This window comes from Penicillium cataractarum (assembly GCF_028827025.1).
Source record: "Penicillium cataractarum strain IBT 29864 chromosome Unknown utg000009l, whole genome shotgun sequence".
Taxonomy (NCBI): Eukaryota; Fungi; Ascomycota; class Eurotiomycetes; order Eurotiales; family Aspergillaceae; genus Penicillium; species Penicillium cataractarum.
In genome coordinates this window covers 398,107-411,291 of record NW_026622745.1, presented here as the reverse complement: position 1 = coordinate 411,291, position 13,185 = coordinate 398,107, and the positions used below count along the sequence as shown (strand labels likewise).

At 47.7% G+C, this 13,185-nt stretch overlaps 4 protein-coding genes across 4 annotated transcripts; 2 read left to right on the top strand and 2 right to left on the bottom strand.

Annotated features, from left to right (window-relative positions):
* Nucleotides 1–497: 497 nt before the first annotated feature.
* Nucleotides 498–1,490, top strand: N7496_010804 (glycoside hydrolase family 18 protein; the record flags this gene model as incomplete). Its single annotated transcript, XM_056703717.1, has 1 exon — nt 498–1,490. The coding sequence occupies one exon, from the start codon at nt 498–500 to the stop codon at nt 1,488–1,490; it is 993 nt and encodes a 330-aa protein (XP_056549677.1).
* A 1,041-nt stretch (nt 1,491–2,531) lies between these two features.
* N7496_010803 (uncharacterized protein) lies at nt 2,532–4,483 on the top strand (the record flags this gene model as incomplete). Its single annotated transcript, XM_056703716.1, has 7 exons — nt 2,532–2,759; nt 2,818–2,902; nt 2,963–3,277; nt 3,334–3,449; nt 3,518–3,815; nt 3,874–4,092; nt 4,152–4,483. 7 exons carry the CDS (start codon nt 2,532–2,534, stop codon nt 4,481–4,483), a joined length of 1,593 nt encoding a protein of 530 aa, XP_056549676.1.
* A 460-nt stretch (nt 4,484–4,943) lies between these two features.
* Nucleotides 4,944–6,170, bottom strand: N7496_010802 (mRNA guanylyltransferase; the record flags this gene model as incomplete). The annotated part of the gene is made up of 1 exon (XM_056703715.1): nt 4,944–6,170. One exon carries the CDS (start codon nt 6,168–6,170, stop codon nt 4,944–4,946), a length of 1,227 nt encoding a protein of 408 aa, XP_056549675.1.
* A 2,960-nt stretch (nt 6,171–9,130) lies between these two features.
* N7496_010801 (putative beta-ketoacyl synthase (Cem1)) lies at nt 9,131–13,047 on the bottom strand (the record flags this gene model as incomplete). The annotated part of the gene is made up of 12 exons (XM_056703714.1): nt 9,131–9,534; nt 9,600–10,244; nt 10,302–10,517; nt 10,976–11,108; nt 11,182–11,550; nt 11,622–11,888; nt 11,950–12,036; nt 12,087–12,158; nt 12,223–12,330; nt 12,431–12,597; nt 12,720–12,845; nt 12,996–13,047. 12 exons carry the CDS (start codon nt 13,045–13,047, stop codon nt 9,131–9,133), a joined length of 2,646 nt encoding a protein of 881 aa, XP_056549674.1.
* Nucleotides 13,048–13,185: the final 138 nt, after the last annotated feature.

Below are 13,185 nucleotides of genomic sequence, written 5' to 3'. Positions count from 1 at the left end.
TTGGTTATCTGTCTTGTTCGGAAACGAGGGCATTCACACCCTGCAAGGCAATCTTGACCCATGATTCCGTGCCGGTGATTCTACTTTATCAAATAGCATTGTCACCCTCATCGGACGTTGTATTTGTCTTCGTCATGAGAAGCCTTTCCCGCCAAACGCATAGGACTTAGCGACGTTGCATGAATTCAAAAAGCCACCCGATATTGTGACCCACACTATGCAGCGCCTTTCCATCGTCGTCTTCTTCGATGTGCAGCGCATTTCCAATCTACCATGATGAAACGTATCGAAGTAGAATATCTCAAGTATAAGTAAGGCGGAATCCTTCGCTTCTTAGGCTTTCTTTCTATTCCTATTCATGGGCTCCAACTCAGCTTCAATCCTTTGAATCCTTGAAGGATCTTTCCATTCATTGCTCACATTCACATTCCTTCCAATTACAATTCTATTCACTCATTGAAAGTCACACACCCCAAGATCTATACAAATTTACCAACATGTACTTTTCTACCATTTTTACTGGTGTGAGCGTCTTAGCTACCGCTGTGTCGGCTGTGCCTCACAGACTCCACACTCGAGCCTCCGGTGGCCAGAATGTTGTGTACTGGGGCCAAGACAATAACGTCCAACCTTTGTCCAACTACTGCACTTCTTCTTCTGGAATTGACATTATCGTTCTTTCATTCTTGTATGAATACGGAAATGGCAACACTATTGCATCGGGTACCATCGGAAACCAATGCTATATCTCGCCTGCCGGTGTTCCCCAGAACTGTGACGGCCTGGCAACTGATATCGAGACTTGCAAGTCCAACGGAATCAAAGTTATACTATCCCTCGGGGGTGCAGCTGGCGCCTACTCCCTTTCCTCCCAGGCCGAGGCTGAGACTATTGGTCAAAATCTATGGGACGCATACGGCAACACCGCTGGCAACTCCAACGTTCCTCGGCCATTTGGCAAAACTTTTGTCAACGGCTGGGACATGGATATCGAAGCATATAGTGGAAATCAATACTATCAGTATCTCTTGTCCACCTTGCGATCTAACTTTGCATCTGACTCCTCGAACACCTACTACATCACGGGAGCACCACAATGTCCCATCCCGGAACCCAACATGCAAGTGATCGTCACTAACGCCAAATTTGACTACCTGTGGGTCCAATTTTACAACAACCCTGGGTGCTCAGTAAACGGGGACATCAATTTCAATGATTGGGTATCGAATGTGGCCAATACTGCCTCGGCCGGTGCAAAGATATTCATCGGCGTTCCTGCATCCCCTCTTGCTGCTACGGGCACATCGAGCGGTTCGCAATACTACCTCGACCCTAACTCGCTGGCAACACTCGTTAATCAGTATAAGAGTAACTCTGCTTTTGGTGGTGTGATGATGTGGTCCGCTGGTTATTCGGACTCGAATGTTAACAATGGCTGCACTTATGCCCAGGAGGCTAAGAGTATCCTTACCAACGGCTCCGCCTGTTGAGCCATCACCTCATACAACTGTGACCTGCGAGAGAACATATCTTGAACATTCATTCTTCAATTCACAGTATCTATTGAAATTTTTATCTTTTGACTCAATCTTGTCGGTCATTACAAGCCTTGGATGAGTTTTGAGTCTATCATTCGTTGTTTACTTCTATTTTGCGGAAGGAAAGATGATAGCTGGATCTATCGCTTTTCTTTCGATTTGTCAGACAATTTAACCACTCGTTTCTTGCATTCAAAATATCCGGTTGATTCTTTATCTCTATCGGTCGCTACATGTTTAAGGTGAAGCCCAGGTCTGTCTTTACTCTTCGCTGTTTTCCTTGCTTCCGGGGGAATATGATGGCTGGATCTATCATTTTCCCTCAAATATGTCAGCAATACTACTCTTCGTTACTATCCTGCATAGAAATTTTCTACGTAGGCTACATTAGCCAGGGTAGAAAAAACGCTATGGCCTAGTAGTGTTGTCCCCTGACTTCATAGTCCCGCTGACCATAACCTCCGCAGGCAGTGGTGTCATAGTCAATACTACTCAAATAATACAGCCCGATGATGACCATATGACCGTCACCTCAGACTAAAGTTACGAGTTCTACATTTCTCTTCGACTCGAAATTTACAACTAACAGCCCTTTGTTCCATCCAATCTTTCTAGAATGATTACAAAATTGGATAATTGAAGAATTCTAATCGCATGATTACTGCGCCAATATTCATAAACTCGCATTTCTTCACCTTCCTTACCTCAGATTATCTCGGCTCAAACAGTCTGAGCAAATAATCAGTCTTCTAGATACAATCCTCTCGAAAAACAATCATCTCGACGTCAGGCTGACTAGCACCTAACCAATCCTAAAGAGATGTGAATATTTCCGAACTTCCGGTAGTGTACGAGGCAGGTGGTACAAGCTCGCACCTCGACAATGTCTACCGTAGATTGTTTATCTCTCATAAAGACCGCCCATTCTATGAAAATATCACGAGGTTACTCGGACATCCGATCTTCGTTTTCCTTCTATTTTCAAGTTTTACGATGTTGAAGCTTTCTACCATCGGAGCTTGGATTGGAGTGACTATCACCGCCCTCGCTGGAGCAGACAAGTATTTGCCTCCATACTTTGAAGACTTAACATGGGAAGCACCGAGATCTCTCTCAAACTGGTCTAATTTGACGGTCGAAACCCGGACTGGGACGTTTATCGGTATTCTCAATGATACGTATCCCGACGTACGCCAATTTTTGCGCGTTCCTTTCGCACAAGTAAGTATTCACCCCAGACATTTCTGAAAATTTATCTTACAGGTTTGATCCGTGCAAGCCACCTGTCGGTGATCTCCGTTGGATGCCCCCGCAAAAGCTTCCCACTTCGCGCAGAAAATTTGATGCCACATTTTATGGTCCCGGTATGATGCACATAAACGCTTCGCATGAGCCTTGGCTTATAATTTCGCGTTTCTTCTCAGCTTGCCCGCAATACGTCCAGCGAGAAGACTCGTTCTGGAAGGACTACGAGCCAGGAAGTTTCGTGGTCAACCTCGGGGAGAACCTAACGCAGGGCTCAGTGGCCTGGTCTTCGGCCGAAGACTGCTTGTCTATCGCGATATGGACCCCTGCTTCGGCCAAAAACACGTCCAAAATTCCGGTGACATTATTCGCGACGGGTGGTGCTGGAGTTGAAGGGGGAATTAGGATCCCTGCTCATCTACCAACGCAGTGGGTGTCTCGTTCTCAGGAACATATCGCGATTACTATGAACTACAGAGTGAATATCTTTGGAAGTAAGTGTATTTTACAAGGTGATTTATAATATCAGTGATTCTGATGTCGTCTGTAGACCCCAAATCTAGGGCTCTTAAAGAGACCTCCCTCAGCTTGTTGGATATGAGGGCCGCGGTTGAGTGGATTCACGAGAATATTGAGGCCTTTGGCGGAGATCCTGACAATATCTTCGTAAGTCTGGATATCAAATTATATTGCTGATATATTAGTCTCTAGCAAATACTAATAAGATCGCACAGCTTTGGGGTCAATCGCAAGGAGGTGCCTTAACCCACCTTTACACTCTTGCATTCCCAGATGACCCCCTCGTGGCAAGTTATGGTATCATCTCACAAGAACCTGGAACAACTCTTGATCTCTCTACCACAGATGATCCATATCTGGACTTTGACATCGTTGCTAAGGCTCTTGGCTGCAACTACGGCGATGATGCCGAAGCAGAGCTCAATTGCATGCGCATGCTTTCTTGGGTGCAGATTGAGGAGTATATCAATCGCTATCAAGGCACGACACCAATATCGTTTATGCAGTATATTCGTGAGTTCAGTTGATTTGAGATATTAGGATTAGACATTGTTGACCAGTATCAAAACAGCGGATGAAAGATACATCTTCTCCAATGAGACTTTGCGTTATCTGGAAGGCAAGGTAGCCAAAGGTCCCGCTATCCGCTCTTTTGCTGCTCGTGAGATTGCAGCAGGCAACAATATCACATCCTCGCAAGAGAACGCACGCCAGTGGGTCTGTCTCGCGGCTTCGGACACTGCTCTGCGCTTTTCCCAGGGCCTCGATACATATCGATACTTCTGGGCGGGTAAGCTATCGCCAAGTAACCCAATTGATTAACTAAAGGATATCCTAACGATACTGTAGGCAATTTCACAAACATCAGCCCGGTCCCTTGGCTGGGAGCCTTTCACTACTCTGATCTACTCATGATCTTCGGCACCTACATGAAGAATGTCGGGAAAATTTCCCAACTCGAGATAGACACTTCCAACGCCATGCAAGACTACCTTCTTGCTTTTATCAAGGACCCTTCCACAGTCTCGCAGATGGTTGACTGGCCGTTGTTCGACCCTACAGCGTCAGATGGGGGTCTCATTATCGAGTTTGGCAAGGATGTTCCTGCGAAGAATATCACTGGGCTCTACTTGGATGGGGGCTGTTACAATCCTTCTATTCCATTCCGAGTGGATGGATAAGCGTAAAAGGACAAGACGGTTTGAAGAGGTCTCTTATGGGTTCCTACGGATTGTTTCGTGCCAGGTGTCCGCTTCTAAGGAATTATAAAGCAAGGTTTTTAGCTGATCTGGTACGAGCTCCAAAGTGGAAGAACGGATATCGGTATTACATTGGAGTCAAGTGAGGAGATGGAAATTCGTGAGAAATTCAGAAACGTAACGTACATCTAGATTGATGAAACCTAGCGCCAATAGTCTGGTACAACTTGGAATGCATACAGCATCAATTCGTCTAACGAGTCTCTCCAGGGGATACCAAACCCTCGCATCAAAGGAAATCGACAGTTCATAATACAAAAAAGTGTAAATGGCAGGCCGGGGACATGATAGAACGGCACAACGCCCAGACGCCTTGCGAATTGGAAAAAGAGGAAAGAAAATGAAACACGTAATAGATCCTTTTTATTGTCTTTTTTTTTCGTCATTCTTCAAATTTCCGCTTAACACCATTCCCATTAGCAGGAGGTGGCGGACCGCGGGGCTTCCCTTCGGAACCCATTGCTTGACGCTTTTTCCACGCGGCCTTGATGGCAGGCGCAAGACGAATGAGATCGTCCTCGGTGACACGATCCTCGATACTCTCGAGAACCTTTTCCACCGTTGAGATGTGGTTCGCGTCTGCCTTATCGTCACGGACACGGTAGAATCGCCAGCGCTGCTGCGGATCTTTGTAGCATTCAACAATTGAATCATCCAGCGGGACGCGCATGGCTTTCAAATCGTCCCATTCTGTGGGAGTAACGTACATCTCGCCGAAATGGCGATACTCGTTACTGTTGAGCATTGTGAAAAGGTGACAGATCGGGATGGCGTCATAATCTGGGTATGGTTCGGTGACGCCGTCGGCTTCGTCGTCGCTATCTGGTTCCAGGACTGGGAATTCCAGGCGCATGCGGAAGTCGATCGTGTTCTCCGCGGGTGGTTTCCATTTAAGGATGTGTTCGTCCGTGCCAATGCGGTAGGGTGTGCTGCGACAGGTGAAAATGAGACCGTCGTTTCCGTGAATGCGCTTGACTTTAGGGATGATATCGCGGAACATCATCTCGATGCCGTAGCTGAACTGTGTAGACTTGTCTTCGACGGCGAAGGCGCGATGTTGTTTCTCTTCCGGGAACTTGCGGTACATCGCATTGTATGGCCTAAGTACCTTCTCCTTGAAGTATGCGAGCCGCTTGTCGAGGGTACGATGCATGAGGCTCTGTCCATCTAGCACCAAGCAGTCGAAGACGAGGTACTTGAGCTGCTGTGTGCCGTCCTCGTAGGTGTCATTGACCAATTCGCCATCCACCAGCGTGTCAACATGATAAGATTGGAAGGTTTCGTCATCCGGTAGCGGGAAGTGTAGGCCAGGAACGAAACGATAGTCGTTCTTGCGGTCGATCAGGTAATGGATCTCGGGTGAGTCGGAGTCGGGATCACCGCGCGCAAAGTACATCAAGCAGCGGATTCCGTCCGTCTTTTCGCAGACAAAATAGTCTTCTTTCTGCAGCTCCGTCAGGTGTTTTGCCGAGAAGCTGACAGGTTGCGCACCGGGGAAGTTGAGATTATTTCGGCCGAGGAGGTTCGCGACTTCGCGACGGAACGAGTCTGCGAGATCGGGCTCAGCCTTGATTCCGATCGCGTCGAGGTCGGGGACCGCGTGGCTCATGGTGGGTGTCGCGGAGGTGAAGGAGAAGGAAGAGATGTAAGGGGATCAAGTCGATTTGCGAGGTATTTAAGGTCGAGGAGGGTGATTCGAGGAGGGTGAGTTGTGCTTGCAGAGCTCGATGCGAGATGAAATCAGAACCGGAAACCTCCAGCAACACAAATGAGAAGGGGAGAGCGAGCTTTTGAGGAGATGAAACGGTATGTCAGCTCTATCGAGCTTCAATATCAGGCTGTCTTCATGTTTGATGGGCTCAAAGACGATCGGCGGAGCTCGAAGCAGCGAGGACCCTATGCCTGAGGCATGGCAGCCTCATGTAATCGGGGGCATCGTATCTGGCACGTGACGATAAGCCAAATTTCCATTTCTGGACTTTCTCCACCAAATTTCCACCGAATTTTTGGAATTCTGAATGTCCCGCAGCTGTTTTAGCGAGGCTTGGTCATTCTGAATTGCCAATTGTAATCCCTGAATACTAAATAGGTACAGAATACCTGGTTTTGGAGTTATCATTCAACTAAGCTTTTGTTTTGCTTCATAATGTCAAATTCTCTGAATTATTATATCAACCAGCTCGCTTAACTCAGTTGGTAGAGTGCGTGACTAGTAATCACGAAGTCGCTAGTTCAAATCTGGCAGTGAGCATTTTTTGGCTTTTTTGTCTACTCCGGAGTAGACACGGTCGAATTGAGTCTTTGCAAAATCGACCTGACCTCTGCTCTTAATGTTGGCACTCTCGTGTGTCCGCTGGGAGTCTAGCAGCGTATTTTTGGATGGGTAAGAGCCGATAGCTAGTTATAAACATATGAAATTGTGACTAATTGCATGGATTAGAAGATTTTCTAAGCCAGTATTCGGCGAGCTTTGAGGTGGTCTTACAGCTTGGATCTCCTTTCCATATTCAATCTACCTCTATTTCTGAGGCGAATAAGTTCGGCCCGGCTTATCGCCCTAGGGAGGATAAAAACCAATCTGGTGGTCCCGTTGTTATCTAGCTAAGTTCTCTAAATAAGGTCGGATTAAATGTCATGCTCGGCACATTTTATGGCAAAAAGCAAGTGCTGGAACGGTATACGGATACAGACACGTAGAACCTTTCCGGGGTTAAGATTGGAGTCTACGTGGAAGAGATACAGATCCATAAATGTGAAGCGGTGCTCCATACCAGGTGTAAATTGTATTATTTATAAAATAATCTGAAGACCCCCTGGGATTGCTTATTTTCTGAACCCTAGGTCGATCTATTGCTTAGGCCTCCAAGTTCCTTGTCTATCTAAATCTTAATTGCCTACTCTCATGTCTACACTCTCTAACCAAAGGATCGCCAATCTTCCAAGGATGCATTCGCGCTGCATAGTTGAAATTTTGGAAAAATTCACCGTATTTAACAGGGAGGTTACTATGCATCATATTGAGGTAGTATTGATATGGTAACTGAGATACATATGGATTTATTGATCGCCAAGTGGGGATATTGGCGATCTCTTGGCTGGATCTCCTGTGATGCGCAGCAATTAATGGGATAGACGATTCAGATGACAACCCGTTCGATAGAATGCAAACATATTACATGTCATAAGGTTTGTGGGCTCGTTGGCGTTGCTCAGGCCCAAAAGCCCTCCGCTCTTTGAGATTGACTGACTGCTAGCGTGTCCCTATTCAGCTAAAAGCCTAAAACTAGGTATGAAAAAGGCAAATACAAGAATATGTAGGGCACGCAGGTGTTGGCCTCCTCGAACTGGAAGGATAGGTCTACGTATTTACTAAATGTGTTGAATATCATAAACTCGGAAGCAAAGGTTACGCAGGATCATGATATTTGTGGACTTATCCAGTGATTACGTTGGAATTTATAGGCTGGTACAGTATTGACTAAAAAGGGATAATGAAAGGGGCGGGTGTACCTCCATAGATCATCAAAGTGACCTATGTTCTAATCCAGGTGAGTAACAATATATATCCCAACATCCGCCCCGGCACCCGACACAAAACCCAAACCTTCCACTGTAGCTCTAGCCACTATCGCCCCAACAAGAAGTGAAGAAATAGACATCAAATTTCGACGTCCAAGAATAAAGGCCAGCTACTATTTCGTACATCAATCCCTCTACAGAATAACATATCATACTCAACACCAAGCCGAGGTTGACCAGCTCAACATGACCATAAACCTGGCCAGGGGAATCCTACAGACCAAATCAATACCAACTACCTAATTATCTAACAAGGACCGGTAGATAGAAAAAAAAGAGAAAGACATTCTCAAAATTAAAACTAAAACATGAAGAAGAAACAATGCTCTATCATCAAGTTCCTGCAACAAAATAAGAAAAGACAAAAAATGCTCACTGCCAGATTTGAACTAGCGACTTCGTGATTACTAGTCACGCACTCTACCAACTGAGTTAAGCGAGCTGGTTGATATAGTAATCTTCAGAATTTGACAATATGAAGGAGTACAATAGTATCTGACTTATTTAATAGGCATCGTCGCCCGAGGACAACTGGGAAGATCTTATCTCGGTGTAGCACAAGACAACAGCCATATTCATTCCGAACAAGAAATTCCCGGCTCATGACGTACTTGAAGATCTACGCTAGATTAGCTCGATTCGAGTTATTATTGAAAATTGCATTTGCATTCATTCCACTAAGCACTATGTCCAGTGCATCAACTACCGGGGGTATCATATCATCACCTAACCAAATGAAACCAGCCTGTTCCCACCGTGAGCCCGAAAAGCATATCCAAGGCATATCCAACCCGCACGAACAAGAAAGTAGGAAGGAATGAAGAGAGATGCTGTATGCATAGCACCACACAGCCTTAACGCCAGCATCGCAGTGGGAACAAGGCCGAAGAGAAACCAAAAGCAGAAACGCCAAAGATAGTCATAACGTCGTCAACCCGCATAAAGCCCAGTAATTTCACAGTCGAACGGGGTATTCAAGGATTCCCCTCGCTAGGCAGCCGCAACAGGTGTCTTGCGAGTCCCCTGTACAGGCGTCTGCCTAGACGCATCACCCGCGGAAACATCTCCCGCTTCACCGGACGGAAGCACAGGTGAAGAAGACGTGTTCAAGTCCGTATCAAAGGGTTGAAACATACTCCCACCGAATAAAGGTTGATTCTCGTCCGTGGAGAATAATCCGGCACCGCCACGGCCGCCGATAGCGTGCAGCATTTGTTCTTTGATGCGGACGATGCGGTATTTGGATTTTGTGCTGATGAGGGTGTGATCTGAGAGGGCTTTTGGTGTTGAGCGGGCGATTGCTGCCATGACGGTATCTCGTTCTTCGTCCGAGTCGATGGGTCCGTTGGTGTCGATGTCTTCGGGAAGAGGGGCGTTGGCGTCGATTGCGGCTCCTACGAAAGGTGTTTGTTAGATCGGCTGCGAAAAGATGTGCGGGCGGATAGAATAAAACACTCACTTTGCTGCTTGGCCTGGTTCTTCTTCTGATACTGCTGCAGCAACATATCATATGGCAGCGACCGACCAGGCACAGCACGTTTCGCACCCATGGAATGACTCTTGCATGTCAACGAGCGCGCACACTGCGCTCCATTAGGAAGAGTCACGCCGCACTGCTTCTCAACGTCAACTGGACCCTTGGGCTTCGCAGCCTTAGCCTTGGGCTCATCCTTCTTCTTCTTTTTCTTAGGCTCCTTGTTATCGTCCTCATCGGCCTTGCGCTTCTTGCCCTTCTTCGTGGCATCGTCGGTAGTCCCCTTCACCGCACTCTTCTTGGCACTCTTCTGGCCCTTCATTGCGTCGTCGCCGTCTAGTTTATCGCGTAGGTCATCGTCGTCTTTGCCGTCGGTGTTTTTGGCGCGGTTGGCTGCGTCGCGTGCTTCTTTCTTCTTGCGCGCTTTCTCTTGTTTAGCCTTGAGGCAGCCGCGAATGTGTTCTGGGGCGGTGGATTTGAGGATAGGGCGCTTGCAGTGCTTGCAAATGACTGTTTCGAGGAGGTCTTCCTCGCGAGGTTTGCCCGTTGGGAATGAGGCTGCGACTTTGTCGTCTAGTTTAGGGAGAGGGGAGGAAGTTGGCGAAGAGTCGATAGGGCCATCTTTGGAATCTAGATTCAATCAGTCCGAGTTTCGAAGAACATATCTGATGTATTCGGAGACAGTACCGTCTGCTTTCTTCTTTGTGGATGCTTTGGAGGTCTTCTTAACCTTCATCTTGCCCGGCTTGGTATCCTTCTCCGTGAATTTGTAGCCCGATGCATCGACCAAGCTACCGGATGCTATATAAGATGAAATATCATTAGCAGTCTGTAACATCGCAAGCTCAAGACCCTCGGCGCAGATGACACGCTCGCTGGTCCCCGGTCGCGGGTTCCTGGCAACTGTATTAAGTGGCAAGCTTACCTCGACCAGCATCACCGTTTGTCGCCATGATGGGCGGAGATCTGGGTTATCCCTGACACAGTTGCACACTCTCTGGCACGCTCGTCGAAAATCGGATCAGGCCAGAGGAGATGTGTTGAGTTCGTGGTGCCTTTCGTCTCCGGAATCAAAAGGTCGGGGGCTCCGCATCGGGGTCGGGTCACGTGCCAGGGTTGGGCGAAGACAGAAGTACGTTGACGAAGAGGGTCGGATATCGGTCTTTCAAAAGACTGAATAGTAAGTATGGATTGAAATGAGTTGTTTATTTGTTCATCTGACAATACCGCAACAGTTTCACAGAATAAGGTATACAAGTTGTATGGGTGTAAATAGGCTACAAGAACAACGCTAAAATACAATAATAGTACAAGACTCTCCAACGACTCTCAATGTTTCAGCCTAGTGAAACAAAGACTACTATTCGTCCCTCCAAAGCCAAAACTATTCGTCAAGGCAACATCAATCGTTCGAGACTGCGGCTCATTCGGTGCATAGTTGCAGTCGAATCCATCCGCCAGCCGGTCCAAATTGATAGTAGGCGGCATAATATTCTGGACCTCGTCAGCAGATACTCACTAGAGATCTCTAGGATATAAAAGAGACCGGGGTCTCAGTATGACTCACATTATGAATAGCCATCACACTAAACACAGCCTCCACCGCTCCAGCACCACCAAGCAAATGTCCCACGGCACCCTTAGTGCTACTGACATTCACATCTGCGGCTTTCTGCCTACCTTCCGGTCCAAGAAGGAGAGCCTTAATTGCTGCATTCTCGGCAGCATCACCGATGATAGTCGAGGTTGCGTGTGCATTGACATAGTCGACCGCGCTGGGTGGTATTTGGGCTTGCTTGAGGGCCTTTTTCATAGCCATGTATGCACCCTCACCGTTTTCCTTGGGGGCGGTCATGTGGTGGGAATCTGCTGAGCAGCCGTAGCCGCTTAGTTCAGCATAGATATGGGCGCCTCGGGCGCGAGCGTGTTCGAGTTCCTGTAGACGTATGAGAATTGGAACAGAACAAAAAGGAGGAAGATCATCTATCAATCCCCGTGGGTACGTACCTCTAGAACCAGCATACCTGCACCCTCGCCAACAACGAAACCCTTTCGGTCTGCATCAAACGGCCTTGACGCTTTCTCGGGGTTATCGTTGAAATCCGTGGCAAGACTGCGGGCACGAGCGAACCCGCCAATAGCTAGAGGGTGAATACAAGACTCGCCGCCGCCGGCAACCATGACATCGGCATCGCCGCAGGCAATGAATCGTGATGCGTCGCCGATGGAATGGGCACCCGTCGTGCAAGCCGTTGTTGCGGCGTGATTAGGGCCCTGGAGGAGTTAACGTGGAACACTTGGATTGAATAGGGCTGCGCTGCTGGGGTGAACATACCATGAATCCATATCTCATGGAGATATGCCCAGCACCAAGATTGATTAATAGCCTTGGGACGAATAGAGGATTGACTTTTTTGTAGCCCTATATTCGATTAGCCATGAATCGTCTTGTCGGATGAGAATGAAACTCACCCCTTGTTCATACGCAACGACAGTGTCGTATATCTCGTCGAAATTGCCAATGCCCGAGCCAAGACAGACACCCTGTGATAGAAGAGGTCAACAACGATTCCCACCGAAGCACACTCATTCCTCAATACTCTCATACCGTAGCCTCTTTCTGCTCAGGTGTAATCGCCTTCCAACCGGCATCTTCAAGAGCCTCTTCCGCAGCAGCCATAGCATACTGTGCGAACTTGGCCATTACACGTTCATCCTAGACAAAGCAGCGTTAGCATATATACCACAATACTCAACTTGCAATCCCAACTTGAAATCTCAAGTTGGAAAATCTCAGCTTAAGATAATCAACATACCCTACGATCCATCCACTCCGACGCCGTCCACGCCCCATCTTCCTTCTTTCCCTGAGGCACGACAGCAGCAATCTGCGAGGGAATCTCTCGAAAGCGCTCATCGCGCGAAACCACATTGACGATACCGCAATGTCCTTCTAGGAGACGTTTCCATGTTCGCCGTACACCTATCGGGAAGATGTATTAGCATAGACATTATATCGCATAGTCCCTAACGAATCCATTCGTAAGGGCATCCCCCTTGCCAGATTTCCAATCTTGCAGATTGAATTCTTGTAGATTGTTGTACCCCCGCGGACCCCGAGACGGAGCCCCATCTCCAAAATGCCGTCATTGGCTGTCAAGACCTTCCCCTTCCGGCGTGGCAGGTGGAGACCCGCACCGTTCTTTTGTGTGAGGAGAAAAGGAACTGGGTCTGGGTAGGTTGTCCGGGGGGTAGTTTGGGTGATTTAGAACTTGGGATTGTTCGGAGAGGAGCGGAAGCTCCGATGACAAGTACAGTTCTGTACGTAGTAGGGTACAGTGGATTGAGGTGTATGGAAGAGTGTGGTTGTGAGTAACTTACCCACGCCGAGGGGAGTAACCGCGCCCAGACCGGTCACGACGACGCGACGCATGGCATTGAGGGGTGGTGAATGACTGGAGGATAATTGGATGGATCGGGTATGATGCTTGAGATGGAGTACAGTAGTAGTATGTACCCAGAGATAGAGTACAGAGCTCTGTACTGCTCAGAGTCGAAAAGGAAGGCAAAA